This window comes from Cavia porcellus, unplaced genomic scaffold (genome assembly GCF_034190915.1).
Source record: "Cavia porcellus strain 051 isolate PalLab524CR breed Dunkin Hartley unplaced genomic scaffold, mCavPor4.1 scaffold_5, whole genome shotgun sequence".
Classification (NCBI taxonomy): domain Eukaryota; kingdom Metazoa; phylum Chordata; class Mammalia; order Rodentia; family Caviidae; genus Cavia; species Cavia porcellus.
Genome location: NW_026947488.1, coordinates 22,645,241 through 22,669,653, shown reverse-complemented (window position 1 = coordinate 22,669,653; position 24,413 = coordinate 22,645,241). Strand labels below are relative to the sequence as shown.

The window sequence follows — 24,413 nt, the reverse complement described above, 5'->3', positions numbered from 1 at the left end:
AAAAAGAGCTGGGATATAGTTTAGCACTCCCTAGGTTCATTCCCCAGTGGTGGCTGTGGGGAATGACTTAGGAAATTTGCTTAATACTTTGGAGGGGGTAAGGGCTAAAACTTGGAGTGGATCATGTTTCCTCCTCTCTTATCCCCATTCCTCAGAACTCGGCGACTTGATTACATCTAGCTAGATGATCATGTGGGGAGTTACGTTACTAAAAGAGAGACTATACACATTAAGGAACAATTAGCATTTTGTTTTTTCAGTATTTAAGGTCTTAATGAGCGAACAGTCTGCGAGTTAATGTTAATTTATTTTTTAACTTTATACCGTATTGTAACATACACGTTAAAAAGTGCAAAATCATAATGGAGTGATGGTGCACCCCTGTGCACTCACTCAGGACGCTGAGGCAGGAGGATCGTTTGGAGTTCAAGACCAGCCTGGGATACAAAATGAACTCAAGGCCTGCCTGAACTGTATAGTGAGACCCTGTCTCAACAACAACAAAAAGCAAAAAACACAAATCGTAAATGGACAGATTGATAAACTTTTGCAAAGTGAAAACATCTGTGTATGGAGCCCGCAAGCCAGGAAATCCAGTCAATAACACAGAGCCCGAGTTTCGTCAAATGCCTGAAGGCAACAGCCATCTATGAGGGCGATCTTTTTGGGAAGGGGCGTTCCAGGAAGGATCGGGCGGGACCAGCGAGGAACTATCAATAAAGCTGCCAGGTCCCGAAACGAGCGAAGGGCGGGGCTTCCTCGCTGCGGACCCGGTTAGAATGAAGGGGTGTTACTCATAGGTAAGAGGGAGCAAGATTAAGCGAGGCTAGATTCGCAGTCAGGATGGGCAGGGCCTAGCGGTTACGGCAGCGACCGACACTACCAGGAGCGAGTCAGATGGAGAGGTTGGCAGAGTTTTGGGAAAGAAAATGCACTCGAACCACGACATGGCCCCAAGCCGCACCGCGTCACACCAGGGGCGGGACTTCGTGGCGTAAGAGCGCAGCTGCGTCGAGGGGCGGGGCCGACGCAAAGCAAGATGGCCGCGAACGTGTTTCCTTTCCGTGATGCCCGTGCCGCTCCAGACCCAGTACTGGAGGCCGGACCGGTGGCACCCGGATCGGTGCCGCTCGTACTGGACAATGGGTCGTTCCAAGTTCGCGCTGGCTGGGCGTGCCCTGGGTCAGACCCGGGTCCCGAGCCGCGTCTGCAGTTCCGCGCCGTGTGCGCTCGCGGCAGGGGCGGAGCGAGGGGCGCGACGGGTCCTCAGGTGGGCAACGCGCTGGGCAGCCTGGAGCCGCTGCGCTGGATGCTGCGCTCGCCTTTTGACCGCAATGTGCCGGTCAACCTGGAGCTGCAGGAGCTGTTGCTCGACTACAGTTTCCAGCACCTGGGTGTCTCCTCGCAGGTAAGGGTGGGGTGGGCTGAGGGGAGGGGAGAGGTGAAATCTCGTCTTTATTTTGTCGCTTTCTGAGAGATGTCACTGCGGCTCTAATTGTCACTTGGTCGATCACATATTAAGCACCTGACGTGTGTAGACCTCACACTAGCAGGTAGGGTACAGCAGTGACCAAAAAATTCTTTTTTCTTGAAACATAGGGCATATGTAGTTGTTTACTTATTCATTTATTAACAGATATATATTGAACAGCTGCGCTGTTGGGCACATTTTTAGGCATTTGAAATACATCTGTGAACACACTGTGCCTACGGAGTTAGTATGGAAAGGTGCATTAGTATGAAAAGACAGATGATCTATGTCAGGATAAGAGCACGCAGTTACATTTTTTCAATATGATGGTCTGGTAAGACTAGTGAAGAAGGCGATTTGTGAGCAGGGACAAAAAAGGTAACTGAGGAAACAGTTTGCATATATCTGAAAGGAAAATATTTTGGTCAGAGGGAAAGGACAGTGAAAATGCAGTCAGAGCATGGTGTAATTGTAATTGTAGTGTAGCAAGAGGGAAGGGTACTTAGGATACTGCCTGGAAGAGGATGTTAGAGAGCTAATGTGAGGACAGATCACACACCTCATAAGCTTTTCCTCTGAGTGAAATGAAGACCCATTGTAAGGCATTGACCAGAGGAGCGCTGTGATTTATATCTCAGGAAAATCATCCTGCTGTAATGAGAATGGGCTGTCATGGAAACAGGGAGACTGGTTAGGAGGCTGTTGCAGTAATCCAGGTGAAGGATGGTAGTGATTTAGGTAAAAGTACCAGAGGAGTTGGTAAGTACCATTTGGATTCTGGAGATAATTTAGAGATAGCACTGACATGCATTTCTCAAAGTTTGGGTACCTTTTTTTCTCAATAACCATAAATTTGACCCTACTTTCATATTTTCCAAAACAATCTCCAGTAGAGACTGCTATAATTGTTTTTGTAAGGTTTTTGGTTAGAAACCCAAAGCACATTGCCCTGTAATAAGGACTTGAGATTCTTTTATGTTTTAAAAAGTATTCTGTTATCACTTATCCATTTGCCTTTTTCTTTCAAAGTAGGGCTGTGTTGATCATCCCATAGTTTTGACAGAAGCTGTGTGTAATCCACTATATTCACGTCAAATGATGTCCGAGCTCCTTTTTGAGTGTTATGGAATTCCTAAGGTTGTGTATGGAATAGACAGCCTCTTCAGCTTCTACCACAATAAGCCGAAGAATGCCATTTCCAGCGGGCTCATCATTTCATCTGGATACCAGTGTACACATATTTTGCCCATCCTAGAAGGAAGGTAAGTTGTACTTGTGGCATTTAATTGCTATTATGAGACACATTCAGGAAACACGTGTTTAGTGCCCACTGTAAAGGTGGCATGGAAAAAGCAAGTGGTAGACTACAAACTGAGCTGGGCTTAGCCATGATCTGCATCACTGTATGACTGTCAGTACATCACTTGATGTCAGTACATTGACCTTGATGACCTTCTGAGGGGAGTTCACGTGTCTCTTAGGTCTAAATCTATAGTTATGGGATTTTGTAATTCTGATTTATGGGGAGATAGCTAACACAGTACCTCCAGGTAATAGGCACGGAATAAAAATTTTTTGAATAGGGCTAGGAATGCAGCTCTGTGATTAGAGTTCTTACTTAGTGTGCATGAGGCCTACAGTGTGATTCCCAGCACTGGGGGGAAAAGTTTTCAACTAGTTACTTCAATAAATTTGAGACTATCTCTCATCTGGGGTCCTTTATTTATGCCTTTAATCACAGTGTTTATACCTTTCTGTTCAGTTACAGTACCTTACACATAATAGGCACTTACTAAAAATTTCTGAGTTGATTAAAAGGCAAGAGACATGTCTTCCTATCTTATAGTTTGACTTTTATTGTTTGATAAAAGACGAGGTAAAGCCAGTTGCATACCTGTAATACTGGCACTTTGGGGAGACTGAGGCAGATGAATTGCAAGTTCAGCTCAGCCTGAACAAATTTGTGACTTAGTAGGACTCTATCTCAAAATTTTTAAAAATCTTAGAAGAGCTGGGGATATAGCTCAGTGCAAAGATCCTGGGTTCAATTTCCAGTACTACAAAAAAGGAAAGGAGAAAAAAAAAAAGACTGACTAGGCCAGCCTATATCCTCCTGAGTTTTCTTAAGCTGCATAAAAAGCTGTGGCTTTAGAGTTTAAAGCCTGCATTTGTAGCCTGACTAAGGATGAGATCCTTGTCTTTTTCTTAATGCTGAGACAAAACAGCCAACACCCACAAGTTAAGGGAGAAAACATGTGTTTGTTTATTTGTTTTTTGAGACAAGGTCTTGCTATGTAGTTGAGGGTGATTTGAACTCACTTGGTAGATCATGCTCGCTTTAGTTCACAACAATCCTGCCTCAGCTTATTGGGATTAGAGAATGTACCACTACGCCTGGGTGGGAAAGGTTCGTTTAGCTCAGTTCATAGAGGTTTCAGTTCATAGTTGGCTGGCTCCAGGGCAGGGTAGCCTGGATGCAGGGCATAAACTGTCCATGGTAAAGCAGGATAAGCAGCAAGCAGCAAGCAAGTGACCAGTAATGACCATACCAGCCCTCTTTCTATCTTCTGTGTTTCATCTGTGGCACTTTTATCCTTAATCCCAGCATCACATCTTTCATCCCAACATCACACACCCTAGATCCAACCACTACCAAAATCCTGCCAGTGACTGCTTGAGGCTTTGAGGGGACATCTAGATACAAGCCATAATAGTCATTAACCTTTTTCTTTCGTTTCCTAACTTAAATTTGGGGGGAAACCTGGTTTCTCAGGTTACTCAGGAGATGAAATGAGGTAATGTTGATAATGGCAGTTTAAGTCAAAATAAATGCCATTGAATATATTGAAACTAATGGAACATCCTGAAAGGTCCACGAAAATCTGTGAAGACAAAAGTAGTTCTTAGGCATTACCAAACATTCCTAAAGTGTGAAGGTCTACATTTAATGAAAGTAGATAATGCAAAAATTAAGAGTAATGTGTTATTTTTGTGTTACATTGGGAGAAAATTACTTTACATGAAGACCAAAGAATGATCAAAGTGCAGTATGTCTTATTCTGTGCTGGCATCTCCTGGTAAGGTGTGACATAGCAGCAACATTTCGTTATGCAGCAGTAATCTAGAGCTCTGCTGCTCATAAGAAAATAAGGTTATTTAGGTTCTCATCTGGTTCACGGGAAAGGGATCTGTCTCTTAAGAGGTTACAGTAAACTAATGTGTGTGCAGTTGCTTACTTTAACTACATCAGTAGAAGTAGATTGTGTAGGTGAGGAGTTCTCCCGCGCTGGGCTGCCTGAGAGGCTCTTGGGAAACTTGGTAAAATGAAGATTCCTGGCGCACTCCAGAGCTTATGGGCCATGGGAATTGGCTCTACCATTTTTCACAGCTTATTCTACAATATTTGATCCCAGTACCACAATTTGAGAAGTAATTTATTGAAGTGGGTGGTGGCAGTTTGTAAACTATAAAGCAGTGTACCACTTTTAAGTCAAATGCTATCAGAAAAGAGCAAAAACAAACAAACAAACAAATGCTATCTACTTTTTTAGGCCTGTAATGGGAATTGCAGGTTCTTTTATTGAACTTCATTGCCTTCTGAAGCTGGCCAGAAGTCAGATGTCTGTGTGTCTAACTGTGGACTGAGCGTTCTCACTTTGGGTGAGAGGTTGTTCCAAGGGAACTTGAGTGTTTTGCAGATGTCAGGTATATGTTCTCCCTGATGCTCTGTCTACATTAAATTCTCCTACTTACCGCAGGATGTTTCATATTTTGTCCTCCATGTCACCAAAAATGTCATTGTTGTTTTCTCCTGTTTGGTGCTAGGCTAGATGCCAAAAACTGCAAGCGTATCAATCTTGGAGGAAGCCAGGCAGCTGGGTACCTCCAGCGACTCCTCCAGCTGAAGTATCCTGGCCACCTGGCAGCCATCACGCTCAGCCGCATGGAGGAGATCCTGCATGAGCACAGCTACATTGCTGAGGACTACGGGGAAGGTAACGCAGCGGTGCTTGCTTGCAGCCTTTAGATGGACTCATCAACCTTTGGAGTCTTCCTTAAATTACTACCTGTATCATTCTTGCTTGCTCACTTTTTTTTTGGCATCCCTTTTCCCCTTTTGATGTTCATTCACTTTCTTAAACTGTAGGAACTTACTTAAATAGATTCCCTTTACAAATGGTATCTTGTATAATTTTCCTGTAATACAGGTCTTGGAATTGTACAACTTTAAACTTTCTCCAGAAGTTAAATATTTTTAAGAGGGAGCAGAACTTAGTAGTTTAAAAGCCGTTTAAATTTGAAAACAATTTAAATTGTTTCTTTACATTCTTAAAATAGAATCTGTGCTCCAGAAGCATACCTTTCTCGTTTAGACCCATCTTGAATTTTGACTTTTACATTGGTAATATTTTGTTTTGAGGTGGGGTAGTATGAGGATTATTGAAGAGTAAACCCAGAGCCTTTGCGCTAAGGCAGATCCCCAGGCCTTCTTTTACTTTTTACTTTGAGACAGGGTCTCACTACGTTACCCAGATGGGACTTGAACTTGACATCCTGCTGCCTCAGTCTCTTCAGGGTGCTGGGATTACAGCTGTGTGCCATCATGCCCAGCTACATTGGCAGTACTTCTAACTAGTGTTGTTTTAATCTCACAGTGTGATAAAAATAATGTGTTCCTCTTAAATTTAAATAATGCAGGTAAAACCAAAGGACTATGAGCAGTACCATTATAAATACAACTTGTCCCACAGAATATGTGGAGATGGGTTTTCATATTGACTTTGAAAGTGGTGACCTCTACTGAGCTTGAAAAGGCCACAAATTGTGTGTTTAAAAATAATAATAACAATTATAAAACAAACCAAAAACTCTTACAAAATTTACTGTCTACTATCCTAAGCATCTGTGTATACAGTTGAGTAGTGGTTAACATCTGTGTCTTCATAAGGCACTTACTAAGCACCTGTTATGCCCAAAGTACAAGGAAATTGGAGTGACAGGTATGGCTGGAGGTGTAGCTCAGTGCTGTATGGTACAGGAGACCCTGGGTTCAATCCTTAGCACCATAAATAAAGTACAATAAATAAAATTAAAAAGTAAAAACATAAAAGCTACAAAACCTTCAGGCCAGAGAGTTCAGAGTTTTCCAGATAACACTGGGGAAGCCCGCAGAGCTCCCTGCTCCTGCTTCTGTATTCTTAAGCTGCTCTGACCTTGGCTTGTTTTGGGGGGATAGTTCTCTATGTAGGTGGGTGTAACTACTGTCACAGGCAAGATAAAGAACAGCTGCGTCTTTCCAAAAGATTCCTTTGTCTTTCTCTTTGTAGTCGTATCCTACCCCCACCGCAAGCCAAGCACCTACTCACTTGCTCTCTGTCACTATGGTTTCCTCCTTTCCAAAATGTCATGTAGGGAGTCAATTTTAAATAGAGTATAACCTTTTGAAACTGTCTTTTTAATCTCACTATCATGTCTTAGAGACTTAACCAAATCTTTGAACATTTCAGTACGTTGTTCTTTTTTATTGTGGAATTGTGTTTTGTTGTATAAAGGTACCATAACTTTTTTATCCACCCACCTATATAGGGCCATTTGGTTTGTTTCTAGTTTTTGGTAGTTATAGGTAACGCTACTGTAAATATTTAGGTTAAGTTTTTTGTGTGAATGTGAATTTTCATTTCTCTACCATAAGTGGATTGCTGGGTCATATAAAAGCATATGTTTAACAGTAAGATTAAAGACTCTTGAGTTGTTTCTGCTTTAGGCTATTCATATGGGGGTATTACAACGATTTTTTTTTTTTTTTTTTTTTTTGTCTTTTTGAGACAAGGTCTTGCTATATAGTTCAGGCTGGTCTTGAACTCATTTTATAGCCCAGGCTGGTCTCAAACTTCCAACGATTCTCCCGCCTGAGCCTCCTGAGTGCCAGGATTACAGGCATGTGCCATCATGCCCAACGTGATTGCTTTCTATTTATGCAGTCAGCCTTGATTTTTTTTGTTTGTTTGTTTTGAATAATCCAACTCGTTCATGTATGTTGTACACACTCTCTGTCTCTATATATATGTTTTTGGTTTTGTTTTGTATTCTTTGTATGTTGCTATATTTGATTTGGTACTATTTCATGGGTCGTTCAGAGTCTATATTCATGAGGGATATTGCCATGTGGTTTTCTTGTACTATCTTTTAGTGTCAGGATAATACTGGTTTCATTAAATGAGTTGAGAAGTGCCTTCTTATTTTCTGAAAAGATTATGTAAATAATTTAAGTTTGCTTTTGTCTTTAAATGTTTGGTAGAATTTTCTAGTGGTGCCATTTAAACTTAGCCTAGGAATTTCTTTTTCTGAAGGTTCTTAACTGTGAATGTAATTTCTCGAATAGACCCAGACTATTCAGGTAACCTCATTGATGTCTTCTCTTTATTATTCTACTTGCATTTTCCTGTTTGTTTCCAAAATAGAAGCTTAGATTATTATATCATTCTTTAGAAAAATTTAATTTTGTGGATTTTCCTGTCAGTACCGCTTTATCTGCATCCCACAAATTTTCATATATTCTTACTGACTTTAGATATTTTTGAATTTCCTTCAGACTACTTATTAAGTAATTGATTATTTTAAAAAGTGTTGCTTTGTGTACAAATGCTTGGGGATTTTCCTGTTAACTCTGTATGATCTATTTCTAGTTTAACTTGATTATAGTTTTTGTCTGATACTAATTTTTTGTTTTGTGACCCAGGATATAGTCAACTTTGGCAAAAGTTTCTTATATACTTGAAAAAAGATGTGTTGTGCTCTGTGGTGTCACTCACACCTGTTGGTTCATGGTGATGTTTAGCTCTTCTTTATCCCTGTTCATTTCCCTTCTACTAGCTCTCCCTATACTGCGGAAAGTACATTGAGCTGTTAGGTGAAATGGTACATGTCCCTACTTTTCCTTACAGTCCAATGAATTTGTTTTCTAGGGCATTTTGTTTTTATTCTTATATTGGGGCAAGTACCACGCCATGAGTTACATCCTAGCCCAGTTCTGCCAGTTTGTGCTTCCAGGTATCTGACTTGTTAGGCACATGGTTAGCATTCTTAATATCTTATTGCTGTGTTGACCTTTTATCATTATGTGATGTTTCTCTTTATCCCTGGCAGTTTTCTTTACTTTGAGGTCTATTTAAGCATTAATTAGCCACTCTCACTTTCTTTTGATTAGAATTTGCGTGATACATCTTTAAATCCTTTTACTTTGTATCTACCAATATTAAAAGTCAGTTATCTACCACAGTATTCAAAGTTAGTTTCTTAGTAGTTGAGTTGTTTTTTTAAAAGTCCATTATGACATTCTTACCTGGTATATTATAGACATTTAGAATTAACTTACTCATGTTTGGATTTAGGTCCAAAATTTTATTGTTTGTTTTTTGTTGTTCCCTCAGTTTATTGTTCCTTTGTTTCTGTATCCTAATGTTTAGGTTATTTGGGCTCTACTTTTTGTTATTCCATTCTAGTTTTTGTGTTCTGTTTTTTTACTCTTAACTGTGTTTTTACTTTTTTTTTTTTAGTACTTTGGAGGTTACAGTAAATAAAACTTTTCTACCTAGATCACTGTTGACTGCTTCCAGCAGAATGTAGGGATATTAGCACTAAACTCTTTGATCTTTCTTTACGTATGTTGGAGTTACATACATTGGGCACTCTCAGTGATAGTTTGTTTTAAATTTTAATTTTATTTATTTTTGTGGTACTTGGGATTGAGCACAGGGTCTTCGCACTCACTAAACTACCTCCCCAGTGCTTTTTCAGGGTCTAAGTCACTAACCCTGGCTGGGTTTGAACTTGTGATCTTCCCACCTCAGTGTCTTGGAGTACAGTGATAGAATTTTTAGATCGAGTCATCAAACATTTTAAAGAATTCATGATCAGACTGTTCTGTTGTATTTTACCAGATTTTCATCGTTTTTATTATTTTCCCTGTATTCTTGGTGTTCCAGGCTTCTATCTAGTAGGGTGGCCATTTGAAAAGTTTCATTTAGCAATTCTTTTAGTATATGTGCTGCCGGAGCAAGCACTAGCAGGTCTTTTTGCAAAAGTCCAGGTTTTATGGCTGCGTTAGTGGACTGAATGGATTGAGAATTGGCAAGGGTATGTTTTCTTCATCTTACCTGTGTCTAGCTAGAATCATGGGATTGATTTTTATTTTTCTTTATTTTTTCAGTGCTGGAGGTCAAACCCAGGGCCTCCTTCATGCTAGGCTTGGTATTGACTTTGATTTTTGTGTTGATAGTGTGTCTGTTTCATAACTTTCAAAATTGTTCTTTGAAGAATTGCATAAGTGGCGGTGCCCAGATTATTATGAGAACAATGTCCACAAGATGCAGCTCCCGTTTTCCAGCAAGCTTCTGGGCAGCACTCTGACATCTGAGGAAAAGCAAGAGAGGCGGCTGCAGCAACTGCGGCGGCTGCAGGAGCTCAATGCCCGGCGGCGGGAGGAGAAGCTGCAGCTGGATCAGGAGCGGCTGGACCGACTGCTCTATGTGCAGGTGATGGCAGATGCGTGGTTCTAAGGAAATTTTCTTCCTCTATATTTTTTCTTAGTCATGAAGTCTGCCTTGAAAGTCACCTTTGGAGTTAAAAAGGAGTTCATGGGATTGTGTTTATCAGTGTAGAATATAGTATAGCAGGAGGTGTTTCTGAAAGGGCTGTGGACTCTAGCCTTTCTGATTTGTGTTTGCCATGTAGTTACCTTTATTTCTTTTTTTTTTTATCGGTACCGGGGATTGAACTCATGACCACACACTTGCCAGGCAGGTGCTTATGCCGCTGAGCTAAATCCCCAGCGCCCCCCCCCCTTTTTTTGGTTTTTTGATTTAAGTGTAGTGTGCATGACACAAAGCATACAAATCTTAAGTATGGATTTTCATACCTGTGTCTGCTGCCAGAAAACAGCATCACCCAGCTTCCTTTTGTCTCCTCTCAGTCCATAATTACTTCCCCAAAGGTGATAGCATTTCTGGCATCTGTCACCATAAATTAGTTGTGCACTGCTAGTCCCCAGACAGCTGGAGATGAGGGCAGTCGAATGAACTGTTGCCGGAGCTGTAGACCTGTGGTGGGCAGGCTAGGGGAGCCCTGGCAGCCCCTCCTGCTGCAGCTTTTCTCTTTACTCCTTGCTTGTGTTTGCACAGTGTTATAACTGCTCTGGTTTTAGGAGCTCCTGGAGGATGGCCAGATGGATCAGTTTCACAAAGCTCTGATAGAGCTGAACATGGACTCCCCAGAAGAGCTGCAGTCCTACATACAAAAGCTCAGTTTGGCAGTGGAGCAGGCAAAGCAGAAAACCCTTCAGGCTGAAGTCAACCTTGAAGTGGACGTGGTGGACACTAAGCCAGAGGTGACTGAGGGGAACCTGCCCTTCTGAGGCAGAGGAGTATCTCTAGAAGGCTGGCATCAGAGGGTGGCATCAGTGACCAAGCCTGGAGGGAAAAGAGACCAGTGTGATGAGTGTGGTCTTTAGGAATGTGGGTAGTGGGAAACCCTGGCAGTGATCTTGTGCAAACTGAAGTTCTGACTAGACGGATCCCACCCCTGGCAGGGGGAATATATGCATATAGACAAGGAAGAACGTTTACACACCAGTTTGTGCTGTCTTGTCTCTGGACCTACCACCTGCTTGTCATTTGGTAGTCCTGGTCTTTGTTTAACTCTTGTTTTTAAAATACTGTGGTTGATCATTTACTTGCTTCCTTTCCATCTTGATGTTCCCTAAGGACAGTGCATACTCCACACAGTTGATGATTTACATACAGCAATTAGGAGATATGCTCTGTGTAATGTTTGTAGATCGACTAAGTTCAGCTTTTTGTTAAATACTAAAGGCTAACTCTGAATAAGCTCTTTAATTTTCTCTCTCTTCTATCTGTTCTCTAGCAGTGGACTCTTAACTGTTGATGTGGCCAAAAGTGCAGATGGCAGACCTGAGCTTAGGCCCTGGGTAACTTAGATCCTGACACCTTGGGGCCTGTCTGGTGAAGTGTGGCCTGTAGGCCACTCAGTGCCGAAATCACTGGCAAAATCTCTTGGCTTTAGGTCTCGAACTGAATTGGTTATCTTAGAGTTTCAAAACAAAGGAATTTAATCATTGCTTCGTGACATGCTTGAGGCAGAATTAACCGAATTAGCTCTTTTTTGTTTTTGTCTGTCTGTCCGTCAGTCTCTCTTTCTCTCTCTTTCTTTCTTTCTTTGTACTAGAAATCAAACTCAAGACCTTGAGCTTGCCAGGCAGGTACTGTGCCGCTGAGCTATATCCCCAGCCTTCTTTTTTGTTTTTAAATCAACTTTCTTTAAACTTGTTTGTTTGATGGGTTTTTGAGACTGGATCTTGCTATGTAGTTCAGGCTGGCCTCAAACTCTTGGCAGTCCTTCTGCCTCAGCCTCCTGAGTACTGGGATTTGCCTGTGTTTTTAGAAAGAAGTAGTAGTATTAAAAAGCCCAAGTCAGAAGAAAAACAAAATCCAAGCTCAGTGTCTTTTGACACTGAAAGTAGTATGGTCCTCATCAGTGATGCATTGTCTTTGGCTTAACATGAAGCTCACTTTTGTAGCACAGGCTCCTGGCTAGAGGCTGTCCTTGGTCCCTGCTCCCAGCATTGCATTCTCTACCTCTGTTGAGAGGCTTCAGACTGTGCAAGACCAGTAGCTGTCTGTAAATATGCTTGTTACAGGCCAGATCCTGAGCTAGATTTACTAGATATCTCCCTGGATCATTGCCAGTAAGGGGCATTTGCTAGTGTCTCATTCCCACATAGCATCCCACAGCAGCTTCCCCTGAGTCACTGTGCTGTTTTGTTTCCTTTCCTAGGCTTTGGGCCTGTGTTTTGTTCACTTGCTGCTTTTCCATTCTGGCTCCCCCCGAGGATGGGCTCATGCTTCAGAGCTTCAATTTATGCAGATCCAAGACCGTTTTGTCTCTGTTGTATATTCATCCATATTTTGTAGTTTAGCATGTGTTTAACGTGTCAGTAGGACTTGAGCTTCTTTATACTGGAGTTAAACTCTGAAGCCACAAGCTGGTAGGGAATATCAGATTTAAGAAGGAAAAAACAATTGTGAAGGTAAGATTCCTGAGCAATTGGGGAACTAAGTTTTCTTTTGTTCATTTCTCTGCATTTGTTATGTGGTATGATTCAGTTACTTTTCTATTCATAGGTGCTTCCTAGTGCTCAGTTTGTTTTGTACTCTGGGGACATATGACTTATCTCCTTGGTCTAGGGGAAACTTTGACATGTTCTTCAAAAGATTTCTCAATAAATAGATTTGATGTAACGATCTATCATCAAAGTTATAATGATGTTAGCACTTATTGAGGGTGATTGTTAGTGATTAGAGTCAATTACAGGCACAGTAATGAGATGGATTTGACCATGGCATTGGCAAGCTAGCTCTGCCTTTCAAAAAGTATTTGTCATATTTTCCAACTACATAATTCATTTAGAATTAAGTGAATGGATGTACAGGATGTGGACCTAAATTCATATTGAAACTCTACTTGAGCATTAATGGCAGGATTGGATTCATATGACTGGGAAGTTGCAGTGTTTCTAACGGTTTTTCTTGCAGACTGGTCTGTTTTGGTCCTTGCTGAAATCATTCCCATGAGGTGTCATAAAGGAGCAGGCTTTGTTAGCATTGTTAATGAAGTGTTTAAACTAGAGGGTGGTTGTTTGCTTTTCATAGCTACAAGCACAGCGTGAGAGGGCAGAAGGCAGAGAACAGAGTTTTAGAGCATCATTATTTGTTGGAAAACACAGGGGCCAAATACACAAAGTTCTCTGGTGTGCTTTGGCAAATGCACCCTGTTCAGCTGAAAAGCGACAGTCATATTAATGTTCCTGAACACTGCACAGTATGTGCGGGTTCTCTGGCAAGCCCTGCGGGAAGGGGACTAGCTGTGGTAGAGAAGTCTCTTCTTTGTTGGGTGCATATTCTTTGTGTTGAAATTGCCAGCTTTGTTGCTCTCTGTGACTCATATGAATTGTGGTAAGTAAACATTCTTTTAACCATTTCTAATGAAGCTAAGAAATTATATTAGTAAGGTGACATGCTTTTGAGTGTAGCTAGGCCAGCCTAGGTTACAAAGTGAGCTCAAGGCCAGCCTGAACTGTGTAGTAAGACTCTGTCTCAAAAAGACACACATAAAAAATTTTTTTTCACTGTAGGTGAAGAAGTCTCTTACAATCCAAAGTTTTATAATCTTCTGTGTTCTGGGGAAATTTGAAGGTGGATCTCAGAGATCTACCATTTAGTTCCAGGTACAATATATTGATGGGACACCAGAGATGCAGAAGTGATTAAGATATAGTTCCTGCCCTCTTGGATAACCCAGAATAAGGGAAGGGGATATATAGAACCATACTTTGGTGACTGTACTGAAATATATCAGATACAGGTGAGGTTTTTTTTTTTTTTTTCTGAACTAAAAAGCTTTATTGAGGGCACGAGGATGCCAAACAATACAAAAGTCAAAAGCATTTAAGTAACATTCCATTTTTTGCTTGTCCAGTGAGAGCTGGATGTTATTTGTACATTTTCTAAGGGTCCTGATCTGCTGATGAAATCTTTATACAAGGGGAAATTGAAGGACAGATTCTTAAGTGGCCCCTTGGGAGAACTCTCGTTAGGGTAGGAGTAAATGTTCATGTCTGCTCACTTCTTTCCCTTCTGCTTCATGTGTACTACAAAATAATCATTGCTCGCAGTGGCGAGGCCCGCAATTAGTGAAAAGAAGCTCTGGGGGCCCACTTTGCCATCTCTGCGCTGGTCCAGGTGTTTCATGATCATGTCCACAGCCAGAGAATCTTTGATTATCAAAAAAAATCCAGGGAACTCCTTTTCTATGAGTACTCTCAGGTCCGTCTTTGTTAAGTAGCATTTGTTCGCAGCCAGTCTGTAAAATGTAAACATCATGGTTTCCATGGCATGTTCCATTTGGGAGGGCGTTTTGGTGAGGTCTGTTGAAACCTTAGTGTGGAGGCATTACAGATGCAGGGCAGGCAGAGCGCACCGGTGGTCATAGGAGGGTTTTTGAAGTGGGTCCTGGTGTAAAAAGCTGCATGTCCTTTCATGACTGTCCTCGGAAGTCACTTAACAGCATTTGCCTGATACTTGTTGGTTGGACTCATCATGAGCTCCTGCTGAGACTTAAGGGGAAGAAATGAAAATTCCATTTTCTAGTAATTGTCTCCTTCATAGGGTAAGGAGAACAGTGGTCTACACAGGAAGAGACCTAGTGCTTCATCCATTATTGCTTACAGGTCATAGGTTTTGTGTGTAATTATTTTAAATTCATAGACAACATTTATTTATCTCCAGCCTAGTAATGCAGCTGAGTTATTGAAGGAGCCAAATGACTTATGTATTGAAGGGAGGCAGGCAGGCAGGCAGACAGACAGACAGACAAGCAGACATGTTCAGTGCTTATGCTGCCCCAGGTGGACACTGCCACAGGTTCATGCCCTGCTTAAAGATGGAGAGGTATAGCACACCTTGCCAGTGGTGCCACAGTGACCTCTGTGTCTTTGGCTGACGTTCAGGGCTGACTGCTGTGTTACATCATCTTGCCCCCTGGATGTTCTCGAAGAAAGGGAGGTTTGGCAGTATACCCTGGTCCTCTCTTGGAACCCCTCTGGGGTCTTTTCTGAAGTGCTGAATTTAGTGCCAAGCCTGAATTGGCACAGGTACTTCCAGAGACAGGGTTCCTCTCTTGTGAGGACTGCTGAGTGTCTTTCAAATCACTGGGTGTGAGCTATAAGGGGAATGTGCTCTCATACCCCTGCTTGGGCAGAAACATGTACTGATGTCAGCTGCTCTTTCTGCTGCAAGTAAAATCTCTTACTCATTCATTGTCTTTACCTGCCTGACCTTGGGCTAGATCTTAAATACTAGTAAAGCCCCAGTTGTGTCCTCATGCTCAGATTCCTGATTTCTAGGATTCCAGCAAAAGGCTGAAAAGAGACTTTGGAGCTGAGCAGTTCTGTCCCCTGCCAAGTTTCATGTGCTGTGACCTTGGGTGGGTTACTTCCCCTGTCTGAGCCACAGCGTCCCCACTTAGAGGAGCAGAAGTGACTTCCGCAGTGCAGGTTATGTAAGTATAAGTCCCTGCCCTGTACCTGGTTTGGTACTAAACTAGTAGGACCTGCTGGCAAAGGACTAATCATAAGACCTCTGGTGTTGGCACCTGTATTTATTACTCATGAAGAAATGTATTTAATTTGTGATAGTCTAGCTCCTCTGTAGGACACCCTCTGTCATACCCTGTCCCTTGGAAGTATGTGTGTGTGATGGTGTCGCTGGTGCTTGCAGCTTGTCTTCCATGGAGCCCAGCCTGGAGTTGGCACCGTCAGAAGGCTTCAGAGGAGCCAGGAGTTGGTGAGGCTTATATAACTAGGAAAGATTTTTCAGGCTGTTCCTGCGTGGGCTTTTTTTTTTTAATAGTTTAGAAAATGTTCATAGTTTTTTTGGTAAGCTTTTGAAACATTAGGCAAGATCCTAATTCATTTTCATGACAGCGAATTGACAGAAGAAAGGCCTGCTGGGAATCCAAGTTCCTTTGTATATTCTGTTCTGTTCTGTCCTCAGACCCCTGACCTGGAGCAGCTAGAGCCGTCTCTGGAAGACGTGGAAAGCATGAATGATTTTGAGCCCTTGTTTTCAGAGGAAGCACCTGAAGTAGAGAAGCCCATCACCACTGTCCAGGTTTGATTCCTGCTACTGTGTCATGTGCACACTTGGAAGCTGGGGACATAAATAAGTAGTCCAGTCCGCTTCTTCAGGAATATATATTTTAAGTCCCAGTTACAGTTTATAGAAAAGATACTTACAGTATGAGTCAGGGATTTTTCCCTGCGATTGATTGAGGTTCCTATGCCACAGTTTGTGAACCTGGAAGAAACTTTTACCTAACTTTTCAAAAATAGTTAGAGTCTTTAGACCCGCAAATGGCTTTCACTGCTTTTGTTTACATTGAAGCCACTGTACTTCCTTGTCTTAGAGCAGCAGCCTAATCTGAGACTCCCAGGAAGAGTGAGTTCTTACTGTGCAAAGTCCAGGAAGGCTCAACCAGGCACAGGGTGGAGACGTGGTCTTCCCTCTGGCTTTTTCAATGCAGCTTGGTGTGAAGTCCCTTCCTGCGGTTCAGGGACCATAGGATGGTGCAGTGTGTGGGAACTTACATTTCAGAGGTTGGGTGAAGGTAGAAAACTGAATCTTCAAGTCCAGGGAGTTGAGGCTTTTCAGGAATGAATAGAGGACAGAAACTACACTGGCTTAAGAAATGCAGTTTGAGAAAACTGGCAGTTGGGATAGTTGTCATTATGGTCTAAAAATCTCTCTTAAACTTTGGGTTTTTAAAGCCCGTGTTTAACTTGGCAGCATATCATCAGCTGTTTGTTGGGACAGAAAGAATTCGAGCCCCAGAAATCATTTTCCAGCCATCTCTCATAGGAGAGGAACAGGCGGGGATAGCGGAGACTCTTCAATACATTCTGGACAGGTAAGATAAAAGACACTTTTCTCTCTCTCTCATACTTTTCTGAGCCGTTGCCTTGAGTTTTGCATCAAAAAGATTTGGTTTTTTGGGTCTGTGGGAAATCTGCCTTGCTCTTCTCTCACTGTTTAGTTGTATTCAGATAGTCTTCCTGGGTACAGTAAAGGTTTTAGCAACACAGTAAGGTGTACTGGCTTTTATGTAAAATTTCACATTATTAAAGACTAGTGATTTTAAATTCCCCAGAATATTGCAGTGCTTATGAAAGCTTTTTTCATGCTCATGATACTGCATTTATACAAGTGTTTACATTTCTATAAAGGTGCCCCCTTTATCTGCTTACCCCCAACATGTTTCCAAGTATGAGTTTTTATAATTCATTTGGACAAATAAGGAGCAACTTTCTGGTACTCTGGCTACTTTTGGTCGTGATAGAATGAAAATGAAAAATCCACCTGGCAAAGAAAAAACTTTTTGTCACTTCTTTGTTTGAGTGGCTTTGAGCGTTTTCTTAGTAATGGGTGGGAAAGTAATTAAGCATGTGGAACAAAAAAAAATGTTATTAAAAAGAACCTGAATATGGTAGCACGTCCCTGGAGGTCCAGCTACTCAGGGGCCGACATGAGAGGATTACTTGAGCCCAGAGTTAGAGACCAGCTTGGGCAGCAGAGCAAGATCTCATCCCCAAAACCAAAAGAAAGAGACAGATGGAAAGATGAACCTTCAATCCAAGGGAAGACAGAACTTTTTGGAATGATGAAAATTTATCTTGATTGTATTCCTGGTTCCTGAGGTATATAATTGTGTCAGCCTTTATCATGATGTATGTAAATTATAATCTGCAATGAAGTTTTTTGTTTTGTTTTTGAGAGACAAGGTCTCATTATGCAGTTCAGGCTGACCCTGAACTCACTGTGTAGCCAAGGCTGACCTTGTACTCATTCTCCTGCCTCAGCCTCTCAAGTGCTAGGAATATGAGTGTGCACCACCACATCCAGTGTAAAGTTGATTTTTTTTTTTTTAATCTTTTTGAGACAGGGTCACACTGTGCAGTTCAGACTGCCCTTGAGCTCACTTTGTAGCCCAGACTGGTCTCAAACTCCACAATGATCCCTCCTGCTCAGCCTCCTGAATACTGGGATTATAGGTGTGCACCACTTACAGTTGATTTTTAAAAGACCTATCATGAAAGCACAAGCATTCTAATTATGTTAAGGTAATATATTAACCAAATTAAGGTTTTGACTAGATAATTAGAAACATTAGACTGACATAAGAGATGTGAATAAAAAAATATAAGGGATTTTTTTTTTGTTGTTAGTTTTTTGAGTATTTTTTGTTTTGTGGCATCTATAGTCATTAAATAATTAAGTCAGAGGACCATTTCTCTCCCAGGTACTCAAAAGATACTCAGGAGAGGCTGGTCCAGAACATTTTTCTCACTGGTGGGAACGTGATGTATCCTGGGATGAAAGCTCGAATTGAGAAGGAGCTGCTGGAGATGAGGCCCTTCCAGTCTTCCTTCCAGGTATTGGCTGTTCTTTAACTGACCATTTGGAGAATGCCATTAATTGCTTTTTATTGTAAAAGTAAAAGTGTAAACAAGAAAAATTGCTATATAGTCCATCATTCAGAGATACTCACTGTTGACTTTTTTTGTGACTTTCCTTCTAGTCTAACCTACATTTAGTTTTAGAAGCAGAATCAGAATTATTTTGCGTACTGTTATATTTTAATTGAAAAAAGGTTTGCCTATAATAGAATTGAGTGTACATTGAGAATAAGTCATTTTCCCTATCTAAGTCTGAGTTTTCCTAACCTGTCATGAACATTTGCCCATGTCAGTTTTCTGAAACACTGTACTTGAATGACTGCTATATGAATGCCTGCAATTTACTATCAAATTTCTTGATTACCAAGAAATGTGGGCTGGGCTGGGCACTGTAGGGATGCTGATCTGACGTCCTAGACAGCCCCTAGCGGCAAGAAACTCTCTGTGGGATAGTGTCTGGGTGACCACTTGACTGTGGTCACCCAGAGTGCAGTGGACATGCAGCATGGCACATGAAAGTCTCCACTGGCATGCAGAGGAGGCTTGGAACAGAATCTTGTAAGAGCCGTAGGTGTTTGGCATCAGTACTGTGTGGAATGGGGCCGGAGAGGGCATTCCAGAGAGAAAGGATAGAGTGATCGAAGGTGCAGCTTAAGAGCTTGTTGAGGGAAGGAGAAAGAAGTGAGTGTGGCTGGAGTATGTGGCTGCTAAGCACGGTTGGAGTCAGAAAAGATGGAGAGATCAGCAGGGTGCACAAGGCACAAAGCCCATCATTCTGATCAGAAGCTTGGCCTTGATCTCCTATGCTGCGTGATGTTTTATACATTCAACATGCGAGCTTGGGCTTTGGTCTCTACTCCATCACCACTACTGCTGTCTTTTGCTGAACCCCAGTATTCTCAGTGGTAAGAAGCGGGTTATCATAGTACTTGTTGCCAGGATTCATTACCCTGGATATCAAGTGCTCAGCACAGGACCTATGTGTATAAACCCTGTGAAGTAGCTGATATTGCGGGGGTGAGGGGATCTCTAAAACAACTGCAGATTTGGTTTGCTGGGAGGACCCACCAACCTCAGTGTATAGTCATGCATACCTATAGCTTATAATACCGAAAAGGTGCAGAACAAGACCAGCAGACAGACAGCATGCAGGCTTCCAGACTCTTGTCCCGGTAGAGTTGCACAGAATCTACTTAATTTCTCCATCAAGTTGTGCCAGCATATGAAATGTTGTTAGCCAGGGAAGCTCTCAGGAAACTTAAGCAGAGTGAGGGGGATCGATCAGATAGGTGCCCCCTTCCTGGAGCACACTAACCTTCTAGGAGTGCAGAAGAAAAGCAGGTGTTCAGAGTAGACCACATTGTACAATGGCATAGGTGCCCCTCTCATCTGGTAGTGATGAGAACCCTGTTGATGCCTGCTAAGGACCTGCTTTGTTAACAGGCTCTCCTAGGATAGGAGGCAGGTCTGCCGTGTGAACTCTTCTTTCTACAGCTGTTTCTTTAGGCCATGAGAGACCATGTAGGAATAAGGGATGCATGTGATAGATTTACATTTTAGGAAAATATTTTTGACAGTGGTGTGGAAAATGGAGTATCACAAAAAATACTGGAAGCAGGAGACCAGTTAGGAGGCTACTCCCCAGCCTTTGGGATCCAACCCTAATTGCTAGCTGATCAGCAATTTACATGGTCCTTTCTGATGTGACCTTGAGTAACCCTTGGTCATTATCACTGCCATCCTGTGCTTCAGTCATAGTAAGCTGCTGATCATTCCTGAGACTTGCCAGTTCTCTTTGCACAGAGTACTTTTCCTAGCTCATTCCAGTCTTCATTTTTCTTCCTTCAGGAAGCCTTCCCTGTCTATATTACTTACAGGCTCACCTGCCTTAGGGAAGGAGCCGAAGTGTGCTCCTGTCCTTTGACATCTTGTCATTTGTAACTGTATAGGAAGGAAATAAGGCAAATGGCAGAGGGAAAGGAAGGAAGTGATTAGCAGGAGATATAAGGGAGTATGACTGGGGGTAGTGTTACTCACCTATAATCTTAGCACTCTAGGAGGCTGAGGCAGGAGAATTGCAAGTTCAGACCTCACCTGGACCCTTAGTGAGAAGAGAGACCTTGTCTCAAAATGAAAAAAGCTAGGGATATAGTTCAAATGCATTGGGTTCAGTCCTTATAACTACAATAAATAAATGAATTTTAATAGATTTTTTTAAAGGGAATATAATGTTCAGAACTGGTAATAGATTGGATTTGGGGAGAGGATTTGGACTTTAGCAAAGTCTCAAGTTTTATATGGAATGAGTTCAATAAATGCTTTGTTCACTGGAGCAGGCTAAAGGGGAAATTGAACTGCTGCAGGGTGGGCCGAGTTCGCAGAGGAAGAAGTGCCAGAGGCAGCTGCCAGGTGCCCAGGAGTGGAGAAGAGTAGATTCGCATCCCTTGTGCCCGTGCTGGGGGCACTGTTTGGAAGAGCCAGTGAGGTCAGGCTCACTTGGAAGCCATAAATGACCACAGCTTTTAAGAGCAGTAGGTGCCCGTAGAATGCACTTGATGGAGTAAGAAAGGGGCAGCAGTGAGGGGCAGGAGGCCTGGAGGGGTCGCTGTGCTCAAGCAGAGTGACATTGGGAGGTGTCGCAGGGGCTTGGCTCTGGCTGGCAGGTGATGCAGGGTGGCAGGTGGTTCACTGTGGTGAAGCCGTGGTACCTCATCTCTCCCCAGCTCTGGTGTTCCCTTCAGCATTGCTCATTAGCCCCAGGTCCAAGTTCAGATGATATGACGGCAGTGGCCTGACCGTGCAAACCGTGTAGATCCTGGATGAGCTTTAGAAGGCAGAGAATCCCAAGATGCTTTTACTCACTGTCTTAAAAAGAACAGTTTGGGGGTTGGAGATGCAGAGCAGTGGTATAGTGCTTGTGCAGCACATACAAGGCTCTAAGGCTGAGTCCCAAAATGAAGGTGGTTTTTCTTTAATAGCAAAACACTAGCATGTTACTAAAAATCAGACAATCTAAGCCAAAAATTTCTGTAATTTTAGCCTCTGTGAGTAGTTATTCATATATATTTTTTCAGGTCATTTTCTTATATGTATGATTTTAACTAAAAGATTGTTGACATGTTTTTTTTTTTTTTTTTTTGACTGTTTGGTAGTCCTGTTTTTTTTAACTTTGTAATTACTGTGACAGTTTTTCTTTATCAGTAGACACATTTCTATGGCCTTGTAATAATTTGTTATTAACTGTAGACTTCTGTGTGTCTTACCACACAGAGCCTCATTTATTGACTGCTCTGTATCAGGCAGAATGCCAACTGTCTCGCTCTTCACCAGCTTGTCCTGGTGGGTTATCTACTTGTTAGCATGTTCTCCGATCTTATGAAAAGACCCTTGCTGTGTGCCTTCCCAGGCACTTGGACTCCAAAGTTTGTACTTCTCTTGCCCCATTTTCCTCCCTCTGCTGCTGTTTTGTGTGGCCTCTTCTTTCACAGTTTCTAAGATCACCTGGAGCTTCGTGCTTGGAGGGAGGCAAGCTGTGTGGAGAGTGAGGCAGGTGACCCCTGAAAAAGGAGGCCCTGATTTGAGCTTGAGTGTTTCCTTCAGTGGTGAGGCTTGCAGGGGAAGCCTTGCTGGACTGCCATTCCCCAAGGTGTGTCCGTCAGAGCAACGACAACTAAGCCTTGGCATGAGCATCACAAAGAATGTACCAATTACCCGGCTGTCATTTCTCCTATGGTGCTTTTGCTGCCATGGTCAGAGCTGCCTTGTATCACCCCCGCCTCTCCCCTCCTGGCACTTGTGATTGGCAGCATTGTGAAGCAGGAGGCCTGGCAGCTGGTCTCTCTGACCCAGAGTGGCAGGACTTGCACTGGCAGAAACATCATCTGTCCAGTGCAGTTGTGCCTAGGGCGATGTTACTGCTTGTTGTCATGAGGGTTGGGACACACACTCATCTTAGCTCAGAGGGTGCAGACAGTCCTGCAACATCCCGGAGTGCAGTGGGTCCCTTCTGATTGTGTGTTTCTGAGGAAAGAGAGGGCTGTACCTGAGCCTGCTGAATACTCATGCCTGGAGCCTAGCATCCTTCTAGTGAGCACTCACTTCTCGTTTCAGGTTCAGCTTGCCTCGAACCCTGTGCTGGATGCCTGGTATGGTGCTCGTGACTGGGCTTTGGACCACCTGGATGATGCTGAAGCCTGGGTCACCAGGAAAGAATATGAGGAAAAGGGAGGAGAGTACTTCAAGGAGCATTGTGCCTCGAACATCTGTGTCCCCATCCGCCTGCCCAAGCAGGCCTCACGCGCTTCAGAAGCCCCAGCATCTAGCAAAGGCTCAGGGGCCAGTGGAAGCGGCACTGGGGAGGCCTAGCAGACGCCCTGCAGAGAGTAGCCCTGCACACACTGCCCTTGGGCCACCTCAGCATCGTGGTGGGACAGCGACTCTGCTGGGTGTATCCAGCACAGGTGGTCACATGTGGCTACAAGGTAGACTTCTCCAAGGGAAAACAGAAAGAGGCATTACTGTAAAAAGGACTTGGAGTGGCCTTCTGCTGTCTGTGGAACTAACTGTACATGAGCTATGGCTTTAGTTTCAGGAAGACAGGTGGAAGCCAGAGGTGTACAGAAGGCACAGGACTTACTCTTACTGGGTTACAAAATCTTTTGCTTTAAAAACTTGAGAAAGTTATTGTTGTAGTTATTTTATTCTTCTGAATTTATTCAGAAATTGTGTGAATGCCCAGCAGTGGGAGGCATTTCTTGTATATAAGTCATTTTTATGCCATAGAGGCAACCACTTCTCCCTTCTAGTGGTTCCCCTTACCAGAAAGAGGAAGGAAGGGAAGAAGCCCAGGAAAGCCAGCAGCTTACAGTCGCTTTGCTGTGTGCAGACTGCCTGATGCCTTCTTCAGAACAGGCAGAGACGACGAGGTCATGGTCCAGCTTTGGTTCACACCTCTTTATTTGCTGGAAACTTTTCCATGTGCTTATTTCTGCCTCTGTGAATTTGGTGGCTTCTTAACTTTTTCAGGCATTTCTGAAGAATGAAGTAGGCTGAAGGTTAGCTCTGTAGCCTTTGCAGTTTGTGCATTATCTCACATTTTCCATCCCCTGATGGCTGCCTCTTAAATGGACAAATCACCCGTCTTTTTGTGGTTTTTTTTTAAACAGAGATTGCTTGGTAAGAATTTTAAGTGTCAAACACACAGGAATTGAGCCCAGGAGGCTCCTGAACAGCAGACCCTGTCATAGAATCTGTGCATTTAGACTCCAGGAACATCTAGCACCTTGTCGCATGGTGCAGGCATGGGCTGGGCCAGAGCTCAAAGCCACATGTGGAGAGTGCTGAGGACTGCAGGGAGTATGACCTTTGTAGATTTTGGACTTTGGTCTCCAAAACTGAGAAAATAAAAGTTTTAAATACCGAGCTTTTGACTATTTCTTACAGCAGTCTTTGGAGTCAAGTACAGATGACCAAACTGAGCCAGAGTGAATCAGCCTTAGGAGAAATGCTTGCCCATAGCATGGAGGAGTCCATACAGTAGCAGGGCCCAGAAACATCAGCAAAGGCTTAACCAGGGAAGCTGGCGTGGATAGGAAAGGAGGCAGAAGGGAAGGGGCTTGGAGCAGTTCCCTAAGTCCTCCTTCCCTGCCCTCAGCAGTCACCCTTCTGTTCTCTGCTTCTGTGAGTGATTTAAAAACATCATGAAAGTGAGGTGTCCAGTCATGCCCTGTACCTTACTTCACATGATGTCCTGCAAGTGGTCACAGGCGGCAGGATTTCTTTTTCTGCAGCTCGAATAGTATTTTTATGCCTGTACCACATTTTCTTTATGCATTCATCTATTGATGGACATTATGT

The 24,413-nt window shown here is 42.8% G+C and overlaps 2 protein-coding genes across 2 annotated transcripts; one reads left to right on the top strand and one right to left on the bottom strand.

Moving 5' to 3' along the window:
- Positions 1-537: 537 nt before the first annotated feature.
- On the top strand, positions 538-23,978 carry Actr5 (actin related protein 5). Its single transcript, XM_003467754.5, has 9 exons — positions 538-1,408; positions 2,504-2,733; positions 5,297-5,466; positions 9,788-10,005; positions 10,674-10,856; positions 16,099-16,215; positions 16,872-17,011; positions 18,401-18,533; positions 22,668-23,978. The coding sequence occupies exons 1-9, from the start codon at positions 1,040-1,042 to the stop codon at positions 22,920-22,922; spliced, it is 1,815 nt and encodes a 604-aa protein (XP_003467802.1). The 5' UTR covers positions 538-1,039; the 3' UTR covers positions 22,923-23,978.
- Positions 14,167-14,585, bottom strand: LOC134475915 (protein S100-A10-like). The gene is made up of 2 exons (XM_063247951.1): positions 14,525-14,585; positions 14,167-14,471 (listed from the first exon to the last, which is right to left on the bottom strand). The coding sequence occupies exons 1-2, from the start codon at positions 14,583-14,585 to the stop codon at positions 14,167-14,169; spliced, it is 366 nt and encodes a 121-aa protein (XP_063104021.1).
- Positions 23,979-24,413: the final 435 nt, after the last annotated feature.

Excerpts from the sequence above, each read along its gene's own strand:
- Actr5 (XM_003467754.5), top strand. The coding sequence starts at position 1,040 with ATGGCCGCGAACGTGTTTCCTTTCCGTGATGCCCGTGCCGCTCCAGAC. Across the intron at positions 1,409-2,503 it reads ACCTGGGTGTCTCCTCGCAG|GGCTGTGTTGATCATCCCAT; the intron begins GTAAGGGTGGGG and ends CTTTCAAAGTAG. Across the intron at positions 2,734-5,296 it reads TTGCCCATCCTAGAAGGAAG|GCTAGATGCCAAAAACTGCA; the intron begins GTAAGTTGTACT and ends GTTTGGTGCTAG.
- LOC134475915 (XM_063247951.1), bottom strand. The coding sequence starts at position 14,585 with ATGAAAGGACATGCAGCTTTTTACACCAGGACCCACTTCAAAAACCCT. Across the intron at positions 14,472-14,524 it reads AAACCCTCCTATGACCACCG|ACCTCACCAAAACGCCCTCC; the intron begins GTGCGCTCTGCC and ends AGGTTTCAACAG.